This window comes from Pseudorasbora parva, chromosome 18 (genome assembly GCF_024679245.1).
Source record: "Pseudorasbora parva isolate DD20220531a chromosome 18, ASM2467924v1, whole genome shotgun sequence".
In the NCBI taxonomy this organism is placed as follows: domain Eukaryota; kingdom Metazoa; phylum Chordata; class Actinopteri; order Cypriniformes; family Gobionidae; genus Pseudorasbora; species Pseudorasbora parva.
In genome coordinates this window covers 12,635,438-12,654,539 of record NC_090189.1, presented here as the reverse complement: position 1 = coordinate 12,654,539, position 19,102 = coordinate 12,635,438, and the positions used below count along the sequence as shown (strand labels likewise).

Genomic DNA, 19,102 nt, shown 5'->3' with positions numbered 1-19,102 from the left:
CACTTCAAAATAATAACACTAAAGTTGCAGTCGAGTGTCTTGCGTCATGACGCACACGCGTACAGACGTGTTCAGGCACGCACTGTGATAACCGGAAGCATCAATAGACGCGATTGAGAAACGGCGAAAGAAACCATCACCTGTCGATATCGTTCATATGTATCTGCACTGTGCTCTCTTGATTCTCCATATTCCACTTCCATAACACCCATACCATTACGTTATTTCGCTGTCGAGTCGGTCTGGACGGATAAAGCAGAGTTGGCAGTGTAATTCTGTGCGCAAACGGGGGTTTTGAAGGTGCGTTGAAGCCTCGCAGCAGAACAAATGTAAACAAGCAGCTGATCAGCTGTGCGGCCGAAGACGCGCAACGAAACGGCGTGATGACAGCGACCTGCAGGGTTTGACAAACATATTCTGCACCATTTAAAGCGAAATTAGAGGTTACTTTGCATGCTGTAGAGTTTTTGTAAACGTTAGGGCAGTACACGAGGACAACTCCCAACCCACCGCCTTCACCTCCATTGCGGGCAGCAGCAGATACAGAGCAAACGGCTGATTTATGTTTTACTGTTTGTAAGGGTGATACATTTATTGATTTGCCTTTATTTTTGCTTGAAGACTGGATAACTTCACGTGTAAAAGCAAAAGCAACAGGATTCGAAAAATAACAAAGGAAAATTGAGGTTAACAGTCCCTTCTGGGCCACAAGGAATAAATAAACATCAGCAACATATTAATATTTACATGAAGCTGGAAGTTTAAAGAACTCAAACATCACATTTCCTTGGGAGCAGCACAGGTAATAAACAGCCTATAAACATGTTTTTATTCATCAGAATGTTGCATAGTTTTACATACTAATCTAATACATTTTTGTAAAGAAATGTTTGAGTTTGATAGATAGATACATAGATAGATAGATAGATAGATAGATAGATAGATAGATAGATAGATAGATAGATAGATAGATAGATCACTATGCATAAATAATTATTTGATATTTCGCACACACTATTTTTTTAAATGATTGAAAAACAGAAATTATTGTTATATGAAATTGTCAAAAATGACAAATTATATATTACTCTGTAAAAAAATAAAAACAAATTTTCTTTGAATCCCCAGTAAGGCTGAAGGATCGGGATCATGGCACACCAGCAAATGCCGAGCTCTCAGAAGGCTCTGATGCTGGAGCTGAAATCCCTGCAGGAGGAGCCAGTGGAAGGTTTCCGCATTACTCTGGTGGAGGAGTCGGACCTCTACAACTGGGAGGTGGCCATCTTTGGCCCCCCAAACACACTTTATGAAGGGGGTTACTTCAAGGTAAGCCTGAAAAATGCTCTTGAATGCTTACCATTGAACTAGGGTGTTTCGAGTCAGATCAACCATCACAGTTTTTATAATTATTTGTTTAGTATATAGTATATGTTCTCCCATGCACTCTTTAGTAAGTCTCTCTACTCTAGATCTCTATTTATAGCCTTAACAGATATTAATGACATCTCAATATGAGAGCTATATAGAGAAGGACAGTGTGTTTCAACCCTATTCCTCATAGAAATTTCTTCTCAGTGGCATATTATCAACTGCAATAGTCAGTACTTTCTCAGTAATACATCATCAACTTTACCACAACAAAATTCCTTGGCATTCCTTCAGAGTTATATTATTGTATCATAACAATGCCACAGGTCACAGTCTCTCTTTGGGGATGTTTTGGTATTTTTAGTTTGACCGATTCATATTGATTTAAAACATGTCATTTTATGTTTATCACATTTTCATAGTAAAACATTAATTATTTTTATGTGGTGCAATTTTAAGTGGTTTAAGCTGGGTGATATGATGCAGCATGTTTTGAGGAAGATTATGGTATCTTTGTGAGAACAGGCTTAGGTTCCACCCACTAGACAAAGTATTTGCTGTCAGGCTTCTGTAAGATATTGCATGGATATAAATTTTCCCCATCTTAATTTGTTATCAAAGTACTTTTCATGCAAGGTTTTCTGTTTAAAAAAATAAAATTAAAACATGTCTAGCTTCAAAGAGCTGCATCGTTTGTTCCCATCTATTCCTAATGATCGCTAATGAAGCATCGTGATTACATCAGGTTGTTGCTTTCTAAGACTGTGTGCTTTGACTGAGACACATATCTTCATTCACACAGTCACGCTGCACTTAAGCACCAGTCAGTTCATCTAGTCTGACACATAATCAGCAGTCAACAACAGCGGCAAGTAGCAGAATTTCCACATGCAGAGAAGAAACGGCCTTAGATTTAGCACCACACTCACATTTAAAGCAAAAGGTCACCCAAAAAGGACTATTATCTCATTATCTGGATGTTTCAAGCTTAAAAAAAGATGCAGAAGCAATATAAAAATACCATAAAAGTAATCCATATGACTTATGAGATATATTCCAAGTTCTACAAGTCATATGTTAGCTTTTTGTGAGTAACATATTGAAGTTGTTTTCACTGTTATTCACTGCAAAGTGCAAAGTGACAAACCTGCCATAGCCCTACTTTGTGTTTTTGAGCAATTTCTGAATAAATAAATATTTAAAAAATCTGCGCGATTAACAAGATAATATGCGACTATGGATCACAAAACCAGTCATAAGGGTCGATTTTTCAAAACTGAGATTTATAAACCACTGAATAAATAATCTTTCCATTGATGTATGGTTGGTTAAGATAGGACACTATTTAGCCGAGATGCAACGGTTTAAGAATCTGGAATCTGAGGGTGCAAAACAATCTAAATATTGAGAAAATTGCCTTTAAAGGTGCACTATGCAACTTTTCGTCCACTGGAGGGCACCTATTCTAAATGGCTCGTGAGTACCGGGACTTTTATTATGACGGGACGGGACACAGTCGCCCTTCCGTTTTTTCTGGTCAGGTAACAACAGCTATTTTTATCATATCAGATACATTTAAGGGGCCAAGGGCTTCGGCCATCCGTCCACTCTCTTCCCTGAACTGAAATGAAGTAGTGGGATGTACTTTCCACACGATTGACATCAGGTTCAAGTACGCCAGGTTGGCTGGTGGTTATGTTGCCCGCATACCGCCTCCCATGGCCGAGACTGGTATTACGACACCTGTCGGGCCGGGGCTAGTAATGCTACTGCTAATTAAGGTTGCTATCTCTGCAGCACTATAACTTGACATTTTTTTAATGACATCATCGCCCTTATTTCTTCTCATTCTTTTGATGCATGTAGGTCATTTTTAAAATATTTTTACCTCAATTTTTACACATGGCACCTTTAAAGTTGTCCAAATGAAGTCCTTAGTGACGCATATTAATAATAATAATACGTTTTAATTATAAAGCACTTTAAATTTTAAAGAAAATCTCAAAGTGCTACAAAGAGAGGAAAAAATAAAATAAAGCAGTTAGAGTAATTAAGAATTAAGGTCAAATCAACACAAAAATGTAAACACAATTACATTATATTCACAATTATATTTTTATATATATTTACAGTAGGCAATTTACAAAATATCTTCATGAAACATGATCTTTTCTTAATATCCTAATGATTTTTGGCATAAAAGAAAAATCGATATTGTTGGTTATTGCCACAAATATACCGTGCGACTTATGAGGTTTATGGTCACATTTGTTAAACTTAAATAATTTTGAAATGTTTTTTGTGTGTGTGTGTGTATGTGTCTTTTTTGCAGCTTGAAAGACATTAGCTATGTTTCCATCCACCTATTTTTACGCGGATTTTGGGATATCGCATCAAAAATGCTAAATGGAAATGCCAAGATGCGCATTCATTCTAAAAATGTGTATAAAAAAACATGTGCACTCATTTGAGTCGGATACCTTTTCAATCCGATTCGAAAACATGCGCATAAACTACGATGGAAATGCATTTACCCAATAAATTCCTCAATGCGCATAAAAATAAAATACAAAAACTGCATAACTGTACTAACCAGTGGAAAAAATCTTGTTTGCAAAGCATCTTTAATGCTGTTTTGATCCTTCAGAAGTCTGTGGTCAAAGATGCTCAAAGATGCTCAGTATTTCCCTCCTAGAATTTTCTTACATTACTGCTTTCCAAACAGCAGCATCTGCCTCTGAAAGAAAGACAAGTTTATTGAGACCAAAGTTTCTCTGATAATTATTAAATATGGTGGCTTCTCCTATGTTTCTTAGTGATTTTTTTTTTTAGCGGTAGTTTATCAGAATGTGGTGATTATGTTTTCTTCGACTCACTGCATGGAATTGTGCTTTATTCGAAAATGTTTTATGCAATATTGCAATTTTGTGCATAAGTTACATTCGCAACTTTGAATGGCAGCATAGCTATTGTGTATTGTGTCTGAAAGCTAGTGAAATTTGGTTCAAATTTCTCCTTATTTGTTCCATCTGAGAAAGAAAGTCATATGCCTGAACTAGTATTTTAAAACAGTCCTCATTAGCCATATAACCTATAACTGATCTCACAGCGATTGCAGTTGTTATAACTAAACTCAAAGCAACAGTCACTTTTAAAATCACTATTATAATGGCCACAATCACGCATTGCAAGACTCAGCACAAAATAATACTATTTTAACACTGGTCTGAAGAGACTGCAGCATTTAACACAGCACTGCCCTGTTTAGTTGAACTGCACTGTCGTCTCAAGCTCCCTTTTGGCACCATATTAGAAACCTGATGAAGAGTACATGATGTTGAGATTCATGAGGATTATTAATATACCAACCCTTTTAGTCTAATGTGTCCTTTCCATTTTGGGACTGACTTATAGCGGCTCATTTACTAGCTATAATACGACTCATATGCAAGCTAACAATGCTCCATGTTTCACTCTGTCTTTTTCCCCAGGCCCATATAAAATTTCCTATTGACTACCCCTACTCTCCTCCGACATTCCGATTCCTCACCAAGATGTGGCATCCAAACATCTATGAGGTGAAAATGCTTGTGTGTGTCCATTTAATGCATGCTTACTGCACCACCAAACAGATTACAACAGCTTAAATTAGTAATCATGTAGCAACAATGCTGCGATTGTTGCTTAATATGCATCTCCCAACCCTAGAATGGCGATGTTTGTATTTCCATCCTTCATCCTCCTGTGGACGACCCCCAGAGCGGAGAGCTGCCCTCGGAGCGATGGAACCCCACACAGAATGTCAGGTATTAGGGTGAAAATACCCACAATTACACACAAAATTACCCTGAATGACTATGGCTTTATACATGGGTGTCGGAACAAGTGTATGTGGGTTTATTACACAAAGCAGGCTATTGGCCCTTAATTTTAATGGCATCTACTTCAGTAAAAGGACCCATCCACATTTTTTTTTCTTCCAATGCCCATGGCATCACAAATTCTGTTTTAGTTTTTTTTATACTATAATCCAACAAAGGTGCATTAAAGGACAGCTCACCCAAAAATTAAAATTCTGCCATCATTTACTCACTTAAGTTGTTCCAAACCTGTATGAATTTCAAAAGTTTACAACACAAAGGTTTATGGACCCCATTGATTTTTCTTTTTTCATACTATGGAAGTCAATTAGCCTGACAAGCCAGACCCACATCAAGATGTTTGGTCTGGAAACTCACCATAGACAGGGCTCAATCCGAGGGGCGGGATAAACGGTTGTCTTTCAAACTCCCTCTACACGCGATAGGATAGCGCTACAACCAACCAGAGCAACGTGAAGCAGAGCTAGTTCACAGGTTAAACTTTCGCCGTATCCAGTCGGCAAAACTCTGAACACATCTTCCCTTTTTAAGAAGGACTTCAGTGCCGTTCTTTGTTTTTTTCTCAGAGAAAAGCTTAATTCCAAGTCTTCCAGAGTCGCGGTCAAAGCTGTTTCGAAAGACCGCTGTTCGCCAGTTTCTGTGTTTACTAGAAGCACGCGCACGCAACTCGACCATCGTCATTATGGCCCCACCCACCGACTCAATACACGATGTGATTGGCCCGGCAAGAGTTAGGCGAATACAGCTCAGAAGGGTATTGAGAGTTGCTAGACGATACTCGCGGGCAGATTAAATTTGCTGTCTGCCGCTAGGGTGCGTCTAGATTTCTAGGCTAGAAGTCAATGGCTCCATCAATCGTTTGGTTACCCATATTCTTTAAAATATATTCTGAGTGTAAATAATAACAGAATTTTCATTTTTTGGGTGAACTGTCCTTATAAATTGATCAAAAGTGTAAGATATTTATAATGTTACAAACAAGTTTCAAATAAATGCTGTTTTCTGGTACTTTCTTTTCATCAGAGAATCCTGGAAAAAAAAAGTATAACACCAAAATATTAAGCAGCACAACTGTTTTCAACGTGGATAATAATAAAAAATGTTATTTGGTCACAAAATATATTAGAATGATTTCTGAAGGATCATGTGACACTGAAGACTGGAGTAATAATCCAGAAAATTCAGCTTTGCCATCACACGAATAAATTACATTTTAAAATGAATCAAAATATTAAAACCTTTATTTTACGTTGTAATATTTCACAATATCACTGTTTTTACTGTTTTTCAGCCTCAATGAGCATTAGAGACTTCTTTCAAAACATTTAAAATATGTTACCAACCGCAACTTATAGTAGTGTGTGTGTTTGTGTGCAGAACAATCCTGTTGAGTGTGATCTCACTGCTGAATGAACCCAACACCTTTTCTCCTGCAAATGTGGACGCCTCAGTCATGTTTCGCAAGTGGAGGGACAGCAAAGGCAAGGACAAGGAATACGCAGAGATTATAAGGTACCACCACTTCATCATTTAAATGACTTGCATAAAAAAAAACATACTCAGCTTTTTCCATAGGGTTAGTTCAAAAATGAAAATTATGTAATTAATGACTATTTTATATTTAGTCCAAGAGCGTATGAAAGTGTATGCACACTATACTGTCCATGTCCAGAAAGGGAATAAAAACATCATCAAAGTAGTTATGTGACATCAGCTCGATGCTTCAAGAGATTATAACTAACTAACTGATGTCACATATGGACTAATTTGATTATGTTTTTATTCCCTTTCTGGTCATGGACAGTATAGTGTGCATACACTTAGATACGCTGTCGGACTAAATATAAAATATCTTAAACTGTGTTCCGAAGATGAACGGAGGTCTTACGGGTGTGGAACAACATTAGGGCGAGTCATTGATGACATTAATTTCATTTTTGGGTGAACTAACCCTTTAAGTTTAAAGGTCAGTCTGCAATTTTTTACCCGCTCTTGAATTTTTAATATAAGATTTTGCTGGACCAAATGCACAGATTTTGCAAAGTTTTTTTTTCTTTTGCATTTTGATTTGCTTCACCCCACAATGTATAAAGTGCACGGAGTACAGATGCATACAGTTAAATGATTAATATATTATTTTTGATGCTTCTTAAAGTATTTAAACCCTAAAAGCCAGATTTACTGACAGCTTGCACCAGCACAAAACCCTCTATTGGTGTTAAAAAACTACTGTCAGGATTTACTAAAGACACAGTGGTAAATTATCGCTGAAAAGGCGCGGACAGTAATTTTTGTGGCCGACCTTATTGCATATACATTGGTAAGAGGTTCCCTTTAGGACACAAAATTTATGGGAGGAAAGCATTTAAAATGAATCACGCAGTGCGATTTACTAAGGTTTGGCTGTGTCAGTTTACTGGTGTTTGCGCCATATTTACAGCCCAAAAAAGCATGTCTTAAACTAGACTTTAACTGGTAGATTACATTGGTCATTTCAATCAGGACCACTTTGTCAAGTATATTGTTTATTGTCGTTGTTGACAATAATAGCATATAGTTAGTGTTGGCGGTATGGTTCTGTTCTGGGGAAAAACTCCCCATGCTTGGACAGAGCGGGGAGAGCTGCAAGTTCAAAATTCAAAAGCATCATAACCAATAAGTAATAGGCTATTTACTACACTGGTTTTGAGGCTCTCCAGAACGCTGGGTTTTGATGGGCATGCAACACTGGAGACTTGGAAGTAAACGCTCACGGCTAGGATTGGATATTTAATGAGCTTAAGCTCCCGTCAGTTCACATGAGGGAGAGGAGAGATCGTTTTGAAAGCGGCAACCAGAATGATTTTCTCAATCGCAGGGCTTGTAAACGTCTTTATCAAACAAACACAATGATTTATTTCTCATCCATCCACGATTGATTGGGATATTTTTTTTGTATTACATGGCCTGCCCGATCGGTGGTTGTAAGCGCGAACCGCACGCGGGCACACACACACACACGTGCGCACGCACACCGAGATCAATAATATTATTTCACCATTTGAGATTCACCAGCCTGCTGACAGGCGTATGTTTTGGTAGGCCGTCTGGAAAAAAACATAGCCCCAGGACAACTATTACAAATAAAAAACGTTTTACTCACATAAGTATGTTGCACCATTCCTTTTGGATCCAATATAGAAGGCAAAGCATTGTGTTTTAATTTCAATTTGTCTGTAAATCCCAAGGGGGTAATCTAGCGCTCGGAAAGCGTTCCACCCCTAGGGGCTGCCATTGCTAACCAAGCCATCACCTGCTGTTAGCATCCTATTGACTCCCATTCATTTTTGAGTCACTTTGACAGTGAATAACTTTACATCTGAGACGTTTAAAGACTCCATTTGTCCATTGTTTATTTCTGAAGAAACACGACAATGCATAAAAGGCTCCATTACCTTGTATCTTACACTATCGCCCCGTAGAGGCTGTTTTTGTAAAAATAGGCTAACTATTGCGTCATAACCAACACAACTCTGTCGCACAGTTGAGAAATTACCGTATAGACAGGAGGAGATGCTCGCAGGCAATCTTTTACTGTCTATGAGACAGTCAGGGGGACGTGGAGACATAAAGTCAAGGGGGAAGAATGGGGAGAAGCCCATAGTGAGCCAAAAGCAACGGGAGAAAATATTTAAACAACGTGATTCAGCTTTCACTTTCCACAACAACTACAACAACTTCCAACAACCCTACAGCTGTCAGACAGGAGGCTCACGTCACATCTACGTCGTCAAGCTCAGTCTGAGCCTGCGCAGTTCGCTCAGCCATCAGGAAGTGAGTGCCCCTAGGTTGACTTCATTCTTTCGCCGTTGACGTCAATTGGATCGCTCAGTCCATTTCTTTTACTGTCTATGGTAAATCCAGCTCAACCTGAGACATGTTTACAAACGATTCCGCAGTGAAACGAAACGAACACGCGTGCGTCTTCCCACGTGAGCTGAAACTTCATTAAAAACAAATGAAGTATCACACATTCCTAATGCGACTGCGCTCTTCCACAACCAGGAATAGCTTAATATCTTGCTCGGCATGTTTGTAAACATCTTATTCGGCATGTTTGTTGCTGCTGGCTAGCGTGATCCGAAGGATATTCTTATATTACCATGACCTTTTATATATAAAAAGCTCAAGGAAAAGTTGATTTCTCAATTTATCACCCCTTTAAAGAAGCTGTGAAGCTTAATTGTTTTGTTGAGTGCAGTGATCAGAGATCCATCAACATTTTAGCACACAAAAACTCACTAGTAGCTGAATAGCAATGCTCTAACCTTTGCACACCCTAGCATTGTGCACAAACTAACATATTCTACAGGAAATGCCAAAATTTAATTATACAACTGAAGTTGGCTGAGATCTAGAGTAAACCTTTGGCTGAGGCCAAACTTTGGCCCAACACACTTCCATTGCACCATCCCACTCCACTGAAGTTCAGGACATACTGTCCTGAGTGTCTTTATTTTTCTTTGGAGAAGTAGACATTAGTGAAATATGTTGAACTTTTCTCTTATTGACATCCCTTTCTAACAAAACATCCCTCAGTAAAAAACCCAATGATTTGCATGTTCTTTGAAAAAAAGTAGTGAAATGATACACCAACGTTTATGTTTTTGAAAGAAGTCTCTTCTGCTCACCAAGACTGCATTTATTTAATTGAAAAAACAGTAAAAACAGTAATGTTGTGAAATGGCAATTGGAATTTTACATTTGAATGTAATTAATTTCTGTGACGGAAAAGCTGAATTTTCAGCATCATTACTCCAGTCTTCAGTGTCACGTGATCCTTCAGAAATCATATCCTGACTTACTGCTTCAAAAACATTTCTTATTATTATCAATGTTGAAAAAACGATCTTTACTGTCGCCTTTAATATTAATATTCACCTTTAATGATCGATTTAATGCATCCTTCCTGAATCATTTATTTAAAAAAATTACTGACCAAATAATTTGGATCAGTAGTGTATGGTTTATACAGATAGTTGCTACAGTTGGAGCTGAATTGATTTGCTTACACTGTGTTTTTGTATCATGCACAGGAAGCAGGTTATGTCCACTAAGGCAGACGCAGAGCGGGATGGAGTAAAAGTACCAACTACGCTAGCCGAGTACTGCATCCAGACTAAAGTGCCTTCCCACGACAGTAGCTCTGACCTGCTCTACGACGATCTATATGACGACGATATAGAGGAGGATGATGACGATGACGACGAGGCAGAGGCAGTTGGGATTGGCAGCGAAATGGCCGGGGACTGTTTTGGCGACGAAGACGACTCTGGCAATGAGGAGTCTTGACCTCCTTCCACCGTTTCCGTGACACTGACCTTCACCCTCTCATTATTCCTTACCCCTACAGCCTCACATTTCAGATTCTCTTTTCTCTTTTCCTGTGCTAAAAGCTTTCATTTTTCACTCTGTTTCAAAAACCTTATAACTTCAGATCTCTGTCCTTATAGCACCTCCCAGTTCCTCAGTAAAGTACACTATGGGTTCATAAAACCAGTCATTTGTAGTTACATTTCACATCCCACCTTCTCCTGCCTCTTAACCTCAGGGCTTTTGGATATTCAGAGCTTGTCAGGCCACCTTAAACATGTTCATTTCAATATTTATTTTATTAAAACCCATTTTTAAGGGCTAGTTCCCACAAAAATTTAAATTCTGTTATGATTTATTCACCCTCATGTTGTTCCAAAACCTGCAGGACATCCTTTCTTCCGTGGAAAAAAAGACACTGATGTTTCTCCCATAGATTATAACCAAACAATCCCTGCATCTGAATACGCTTATTTCCCCCTGCTATATAGAAAGTGAATATGGAGTAGTATGTTTAAATTCATAGTATTGATAACAACAGTAAGGATGATCTATTACTACCGGCAAATTTTTGAAGTTCGCATCTAATAGATGCTTTACTATCCCATAAGGCCATGGGAGAGGAGTTGTGGCTTCAGCTATGTTGCTTCACTACCGTTAATAAGTAACATGACAGTTGTGCTCTACATCAAATGTGCAATGCGATTTCCCCTAAAAAGACACTAAAAGCTAGACTGGGTAAACCTAGCCTGATCTGCCTGCAATTTGATTTCACCCGGTAACTCAGTCTGGAAACCTGTACATTAATTTCTACTGATTCTGTTACTTTTGCGGGAACCAATCACAGACTGACTTATCCATGTTGGCGGGTTTAACACGATAGCAGATAGAGAGTCATGGGTCGATCACGCCTCTTGTGGTCTGATTGGTTGAAGGACTATCCAATTGCGTACAGAGTTATTTGAATAATTCCAGATGATCACGCCTCTTGTGCTGTAGAAAATACAGAGCAGACTCCCTAGACCAATGTTCACTTTTATTAAGCTTGATCTGGCGATAGCCAGACAAACTAAAATAACCATAATAATATAACTAGGGAGCTATATTCTAAATATTTTGTTGCTGCGAAAATGGCTCAAGAAGAGTAATGGGCCAAAATGTTGGTTATTTATTCTAAAAATGTATTTAAGCATTTGTGTGCCAAATTTTCTCTGTTGATTCTTGCGTGTTTTGTAACCGAATTTAGTGTGCCAGTTTAAATCAAGGGAGCCACACAGGTTTGGAATGACATCAGGGTGAGTAAATAATGATGCTAACTTTTTATTTTTGAGGTGACTAACCTTTTAACTCACTCATGAGCTAGGTATGCCTGGTAAAATCACCAACAAATGAATGTTTTGTTCTTTTCCCAGATTTTCAAGTATGTACAGATTCTTCAGAACTCTGTCTTTACACTATAGGGCTTCACTGATTCCACTCTACAGTATGTACCTAATTTACCACTTTTCCACAAAAAAGGTAAGTATTCAAGGGTGGAAAAATTAACAATGAATAGACTGTTTCTTCCTCATAAAATTTAAGTGTCATCATTTTGACCAGCCATCCACATCAGCAGGGTCACCTTCACAACTGCTAACTACATGCACCCTTTTATGCGCAGCTCGTAACCCCAAATCACTTGAGCTTTTTGAGCCATTAAATCACAGTGTCAGATTGTATGGCACATGAAGGTGCTTTCAAGTGCTCTGCAACACAAGCATTAAAACTACTTCCAGCACACCTTCATTTGCTGACCCAGAAACTATGATGAGACTGTTGAAGTCACTACGATGATGCCGAATATTTGATCCAACAATATTGTCTGAAGGTAATCATGTTATGCTTTTGAGTGTCCGAGCTGCTGTACCAAACCATTTCTATTTCTCATTTTCCTCACTGATTTTGAAGATCATTTTAGCCGTTTAAGTTTGTGGTTTGAGATCAGTGACTGCTGAGGACATTTTGCTTATCAATGTGAGCCCTCTCATCCCCGGTCTTTTGCGTTGGCAACTGTGCTGCGGTGGGCCGTAGCTTTCAAGAGCATGCTTGTGTGTTTTAATGTGTTTTATATGATGTGTCAATCATCCAATGAGGCACGCAAATCCCTACGGTCTCATTAATGGGGGTGGAAGCGTATACGTTTATGCACATGGGGTCTCAGGTACACCTTTATTCCCGCAAACCAGCCAAGGACACGGATGCTGATTCCTGGTCCTACGGAACCCCTCAAAAAAGGGAGGATCTTGAGGGAACGGTGCTCTCTTATTCTGCCGAGCATCAGGAACTCACTGAACTATCAAGAACAATCGTTCCTGACTCAATCGCTCCCTTGAATCTCTGGACTATGAGTGCAAGAGTGCTCAACAGGGACGTGAAACGATTAAAACGGACTGGATTTTTCATGTTCAGCAAGAACCTTGGTGTATTTTCACCCCTGTGCACAGCAAAACAAACAAGTTCATTTCAAAAAGTGTTGTGACGTTAGTCGACAGTGATTTGTCTTGAAGGATTTTATTATTTGTGTCATGATTGTGTTTTTAATGTTTCATTAAGGATTTTTTTTTCATATGCTAATTCTTGAACAGGATTTGTGGTCCTGATCAAAACAACCGAAATCATTATTTGCTCTAAGTTCAGTGCATTTCCTTTTTCTTGTAATGTTGTTAAAGGGAATATCATTCTAAAGATTCACGTAAAGAAGAATGGAAAAACAGTAAGAATGAATCTAAATCGATACCTATTTCTATTCTAAACATAAGTATTTGAGTTTGGGGTTTGGGATGGGGAACGGGTGTTGGTGCGGGTGGGGTGGATGTCCAGTATGATCCTTTTAAGACTGTGCTTGTATGATCACAATTCATTTTTGTTTGTGTGTATGTACAGGAGTTAATGCTCCTTAGCAATTAAACCATTAGACAACACATTTGTGTTGTGATTTTTAACTAAAACTATTAAAAATAATTTAAATAAAGCAACTAGCCTTAACAACTAAGTCAAGTTTAAGCTGAAGTACTAACATTTTTTAAACTAATAAAACTGACAAAAGCACAAATACAATGAAAAATGACTGATCTAAAATGAAAAATATAAGCCAATTCAAAATATTACTAAATCTATATAACATAAATAATAAAACAGCACTGGTTCATGAGCATTGGTTTTCATTTAATGAATTCATTATTATTCATTTACGACAATCTACATGATGCAGGAGTCAGCAACATAACTTGTATATAATTGTATTTCTTATTCACTCATTACTAGTCACCTAAAATGCAACTTGGAAAAAATGTACAGTATTCGGATAAACTTTTGTGGAAACAAAGGTAACAATTAGATTGGACGGTTATAAAAAGTGACCAAAAACCAGTGTCTTCTCTCACAAGACTTGCCTTAAAGGATTTTTTCGGGTTAAATACAATGCAAGCTTCATGAAGCACAATGTTGATTACCACAGGAAGAAAAAAACGAGGAGAATTGTACAAGATTATGGTGTCAAAATACACTTACAAGCCCGGGGGGGGGGGGTTATGGGGGGGAGAGACCTCAAATAATTTCCTGTGGTAATTAACAGCTTGCCACAGATGGCGTCATTAGAGCTTAACTTGTATTGAACCCAGAACATTCTTTGAAATGAATGGCAGCTTTGTTTTGTTTGTTGGTGGCGATTTAGAGAGTTTCTCTTAAAACTGTGGAAGCAACTTATGAGTTTGAATTAAATTCAGCTTAGCAAGTTGAGACGTATAAAGTTGGTGAGCAAAAAGGATGCATGTCAAATGTCTCCTTATACAGACATAATTTTTACTAAAACAGATGAATGTATCCAACTCTGGTAGTGTCTAAATGCTAAACCAAGGGTAAATGTTACTGTTTGCCCTGTGCTTCTAAATACCGCTGTGCCGCTGTAAGTGTGTCCTGTAAGTCCTGGTATTTTGCCAGCTTGCAGGCTTCCTCTAGTTTGGCCCAGCGGTAATCCTGGTGTTCATCTGAGAGAATGACCTTTGTGTTTGGGTCACGGAGCTCTGCCAACCAGTAGAGGACTTCTTTGTCTTTTCCCCGGACCTGATAGCGCAACCTCTGCAGGAAGCCATCGACCACATGCAGGTGATCTTTACCTAAACCCGCTTCTTCCTGTGTTTCTCTCAAGGCGGTGGTGAGGTCGTCCTCTCCAGGGTCAACATGACCTTATAGGGGGGTGGAAAATGTTATTCTTTCAGTAACAATACTAAGAAATTGCAGATAGCCACATGGTTTTATAGCATAAATTGTAAAAATATGTAGTTATTTTAATTTTATTGTTTAAAATAGAAAAAATGCAATACAGTGTTAAATTATTTATATTCATTTTTTTGCTTGTGCTTATTGGTGTCTGTAGATATGGTGTATATCTAGATATGTTGCAGTGTGTGAGAAGACCTACTGTAGCAGATTTATGTTCTAGGTTTTTTTGTGTGTAGAATTTAGTCTCGCTTTGCTTCTGGTCATGTGACTTAAAAGCAGGGTAGGCGATTTGTGCAAGACATTTATTATGTTGGTTGAAAGTCTCCTCACATACTGACAGCAATCACTAAGTTAAGTGGTCTGAATATATTTATATGTATATACACACCGATCAGGCATAGCATAATGACTGGTGAATAACACTGATTATCTCTTCATTACGGCATGTTACTGGGTGGGATATATTAGGCAGCAAGTGAACATTTTGTCCTCAAAGTTGATGTGTTAGAAGCAGGAAAAATGGGCAAGCGTAAGCATTTGAGCGAGTTTAATAAGGGCCAAAATGTTATGGCTAGACGACAGGGTCAGAGCATCTCCAAAACTAGCTCTTGTGGGGTGTTCCCGGTCTGCACTCTGCAGTGGTCAGTATCTATCAAAAATGGTCCTATGAAGGAACAGTGGTGAACCGGTGACAGGGTCATGGGCGGCCAAGGCTCATTGATGCACCTGGGAAGCGAAGGCTGGCACGTGTGGTCCAAACAAACAGACAAGCTGCTGTAGCTCAAATTGCTCAAGAAGTTAATGCTAGTTCTGAAAGAAAGGTGTCAGAATACACAGACAATGCATTGCAGTTTATTGCATAGACCAGTCAGGGTGCCCATGCTGACCCCTGTCCACCACCAAAAGCGCCAACAGTGGGCACGTGAGCATCAGAACTGGACCATGGAGCAACGAAAGAAGGTGGCTTGTTCTTGACGAATCACGTTTTCTTTTACATCACGTGAATGGCCGGGTGTGTGTGCATCGCATACCTGGGGAACACATGGGACCAGGATGCACTATAGGAAGAAGGCAAGCCTGCGGAGGCAGTGTGATGCTTTGGGCAATGTTCTGCTGGTAAACCTTGGGTCCTGCCATCCATGTGGATGTTACTTTGACACGTACCAATATCGTGGTCTCTTTCAGCAGGATAATGTGCCCTGCCACAAATCAAAATGGTTCAGGAATGGTTTAAGGAGCACCATAATGATTTTGGGGTGTTGACCTGGCCTCCAATTTCTCTAGATCTCAATCCAATAGAGCATCTTTGGGATGTGCTGTGGGATGTCATCGAGCACTGCAACTGAAACAGCAACCACATTTTCCAGTTCTTCCTGAACCAAAACAACAAGATTATGCTGGTTTGTGTCTTGTTTTATGCATTTCAATGGCAACACTATCTGAACCAGTCAGGAGGTACAGGGAAGTTTCAGTTAAACCGAGGTCCTGACTCTCTGTGGTCATTAAAAATCCCAAGATGTCCTTCTATAAAGAGTAGGGGTATAACCCCGGCATCCTGGCCAAATTTGCCCATTGGCCTCTGTCCATCATGGCCTCCTAATAATCCCCATATCCTGATTGGCTTTATCACTCTGTCTCCTCTCCACCAACCAGCTAGTGTGTGGTGAGCATTCTGCCGCAATATGGCTCCCGTCACATCATCCAGGTGGATGCTGCAGATTGGTGGTGGTTGAGGAGACACCCCCCCCCCATGTAAAGCGCTTTGAGGATCCAGAAAAGCGCTATATAAATGTAACAAATACATTTATAATCGTAAACTTATGTGCTTTGAGACGGGAGGAAGTTTAATGCTGTCTCTCGTCTCTTGACACTGCAAACTCAGCTGTGTGCTATGTGTTTTGAAGGAGGCGTAGCGTTGGAGACACTCTGAAGGGAGGGAGGGATCTTGTCATTTCAAAGCTAGCTTACTATATGGAGTAGTGCAGGTATGACATCAATTTGTAGGCCAAAATCCGGAAATGAGTTAGCATTTTAGCACTTACGGTTCCATTGTCCCAAAGTCAATGTTTTTTTTTTAAATGGTGTTTTAGTTAAATGGCTGAAATAAAGTCTGTGGTGAACACAAGCTAAGGATATCTTCATGTTTTATTCTTCGACATAACATACATCAGTATTACCCCACTGGTGATTTTTTTGAAGCGGTTACATGTCTCGACAAAGGCAGCAACTAACAAGTGGCTAAATGGGACTGCAGAGGCTGTCGGGGACATTAAACGTCAACATGCCGAAGCCGAACAGGTAAACTCCGCTTTTACAGCCTCATGCTTATAACTGTGCTCTTACAAACTATTCTAACTCGAACTTTCTGGGATAAAAAAACCTGAAAGCGTGTTCATCTGTGAATTATCTTGATGGACAAAACATGTAAGTATCAATAACTTTTGTTGACCACAGAGCTTGTTGTTTCTGATAATCCAAAAGCCTATGGAAAAATCCTATTGTGTTTTTATTGAGAAAACCAGTGTGATGCTTACTAACTGCAGCTTGGCCTACAAAGTGACGTCATACCTACACCACTCAATTTCAAGCCGCTCCGAGAAATGCCTACCCTAATCACCAGTACTTATGGCAGCGATTGGTTTCCTATAATTCATATGCAAATTGTTTGTTAAATTCTGTAAATCTTAATTTAAAGTTAGGATATTTATTAGTGGAGGATCTTCTGGTAATGCATTATGGAATCATTTTCTGTTTGTGAAAATAGACTTTATGTTGAAAATAACCCATAATAATTATTTGAAATAGACAGAACTAAAGTTAAAGCTTGTGGTTCCATAAGAAATTGACAGTCCAGTGAGTTCAACACTAAAAAAACATCTTGAGTGGCTGTGAGATGCACCTTTGGGTGGTGTCCAGTGGTGTTCCCCATAGGACGTCTGCAGCAGCAGGAACTCTATGTTATCAGGGGGAGGGTGTTGGGCCAAACGCCGAAAAATGACAAATCCACACGCCCGCAATGCCATAACCTGGAAATACACAGTCTAGTAAAACACATGCAATTGTCAATTATAGTAAGTTTTATCTAGAAACAGGTTTCTCTTTGCTTTCTTTATTAAAGTAATACATACCTTGACATGTGACAATGTTTGAGAAGGCCTATCATAGCTGATTTATCTTCTAGAATTTTTATGATTTATTTGTATTTCAATCTTACAATAAAAAAAAGTATTGTCTGTCTATTACAGTTTTAACACAAAGAGGTTCCACTATGCTTTCTAAAAGGAAACACTGCAAAATACCTAACGCAATTACTCCTTTATAATTTGATTTGTAGAACTCCTGATTAGAAAAACAACATTAGGTCTTAGCAGGTCTGTTTGTCGGATTTGAAAGGAGTTTCAAAGTCTTTATTGACATTATAGCACATCCCGCCATGGCAATGGATAAAAAAAAACAAACAAACAAAAAAAACAGTTCCTTCAGGAAACAACAGTGAAACGTAGTAACGTTAGACAGTTTGGGCACAAGACTTTTAAACCACTTGGTTTAAGATTATTTTCCCCCACCGGTTATGACCTACAAGTCTCTTGAAAGCGTTTTCAGTTATTTAAATACAAATTGTGGGACAGAAATTATAATGAACGAAACTATACTTGTAAGTGTAACGTGCATGTAGCCTACTTCCTAATCTAGACAAGACAGCAGGCTATCATTCAAAAGCCACTCTTAAACTATGGCTTGCTTTAACTAACAACATAATTCCACTTACGTCTAGACGGTAATGACTGAATGTTCCTTTTTGTTTAGAACAGATGCGACATAACCTGGTTCATTAATAAACGAAATGCACATGGATAAGAGCTAAATATGAAGGCTACTTTCTGTTTTGATGGCGCCGCTGCGTAACTGTGGCGCAAAGATGATGTTCAAGAGTACGCAGTGGGAGTCGCTTTCTGATTGGCTCCCTAAGTGGTTATTTAAATAGGCTAATAGACTATTTATTGACTGTTAGGAAAATGTTATATAGATGGGGAAGGGCGTATTATTTTTTCTAATTAAAAAAAATAAAAATTATATATATATATATATATATATATATATATATATTAGTTTGAATAATATGTTGCTAGGTCAAATAGGCTAGTTGCACAAATTACAATCAAATGCACCTTTTTAAAACTTATTTTGGTTTCTAAGAACCCGAAGTGTATTAATCTGTCAGTTATTGATGCGCTGTTAAG

At 38.7% G+C, this 19,102-nt stretch overlaps 2 protein-coding genes across 2 annotated transcripts; one reads left to right on the top strand and one right to left on the bottom strand.

Annotated features, from left to right (window-relative positions):
* The first annotated feature begins 86 nt into the window (after window positions 1-86).
* ube2r2 (ubiquitin-conjugating enzyme E2R 2) lies at window positions 87-13,656 on the top strand. The gene is made up of 6 exons (XM_067422657.1): window positions 87-802; window positions 1,129-1,326; window positions 4,860-4,946; window positions 5,077-5,174; window positions 6,627-6,761; window positions 10,325-13,656. The coding sequence occupies exons 2-6, from the start codon at window positions 1,150-1,152 to the stop codon at window positions 10,578-10,580; spliced, it is 753 nt and encodes a 250-aa protein (XP_067278758.1). The 5' UTR covers window positions 87-802; window positions 1,129-1,149; the 3' UTR covers window positions 10,581-13,656.
* A 128-nt stretch (window positions 13,657-13,784) lies between these two features.
* nudt2 (nudix (nucleoside diphosphate linked moiety X)-type motif 2) lies at window positions 13,785-18,786 on the bottom strand. Its single transcript, XM_067422658.1, has 3 exons — window positions 18,631-18,786; window positions 17,761-17,887; window positions 13,785-14,824 (listed from the first exon to the last, which is right to left on the bottom strand). The coding sequence occupies exons 2-3, from the start codon at window positions 17,882-17,884 to the stop codon at window positions 14,505-14,507; spliced, it is 444 nt and encodes a 147-aa protein (XP_067278759.1). The 5' UTR covers window positions 17,885-17,887; window positions 18,631-18,786; the 3' UTR covers window positions 13,785-14,504.
* Window positions 18,787-19,102: the final 316 nt, after the last annotated feature.

What these genes read in the sequence shown, in the direction of transcription:
- nudt2 (XM_067422658.1), bottom strand. Translation starts at nt 17,884, where the DNA reads ATGGCATTGCGGGCGTGTGGATTTGTCATTTTTCGGCGTTTGGCCCAA. An exon ending in CCACTGGACACCACCCAAAG is followed by an intron (nt 14,825 to 17,760) that starts GTGCATCTCACA and finishes CCCCCCTATAAG; the next exon opens with GTCATGTTGACCCTGGAGAG.
- ube2r2 (XM_067422657.1), top strand. Translation starts at nt 1,150, where the DNA reads ATGGCACACCAGCAAATGCCGAGCTCTCAGAAGGCTCTGATGCTGGAG. An exon ending in ATGAAGGGGGTTACTTCAAG is followed by an intron (nt 1,327 to 4,859) that starts GTAAGCCTGAAA and finishes CTTTTTCCCCAG; the next exon opens with GCCCATATAAAATTTCCTAT. An exon ending in GAATACGCAGAGATTATAAG is followed by an intron (nt 6,762 to 10,324) that starts GTACCACCACTT and finishes TATCATGCACAG; the next exon opens with GAAGCAGGTTATGTCCACTA.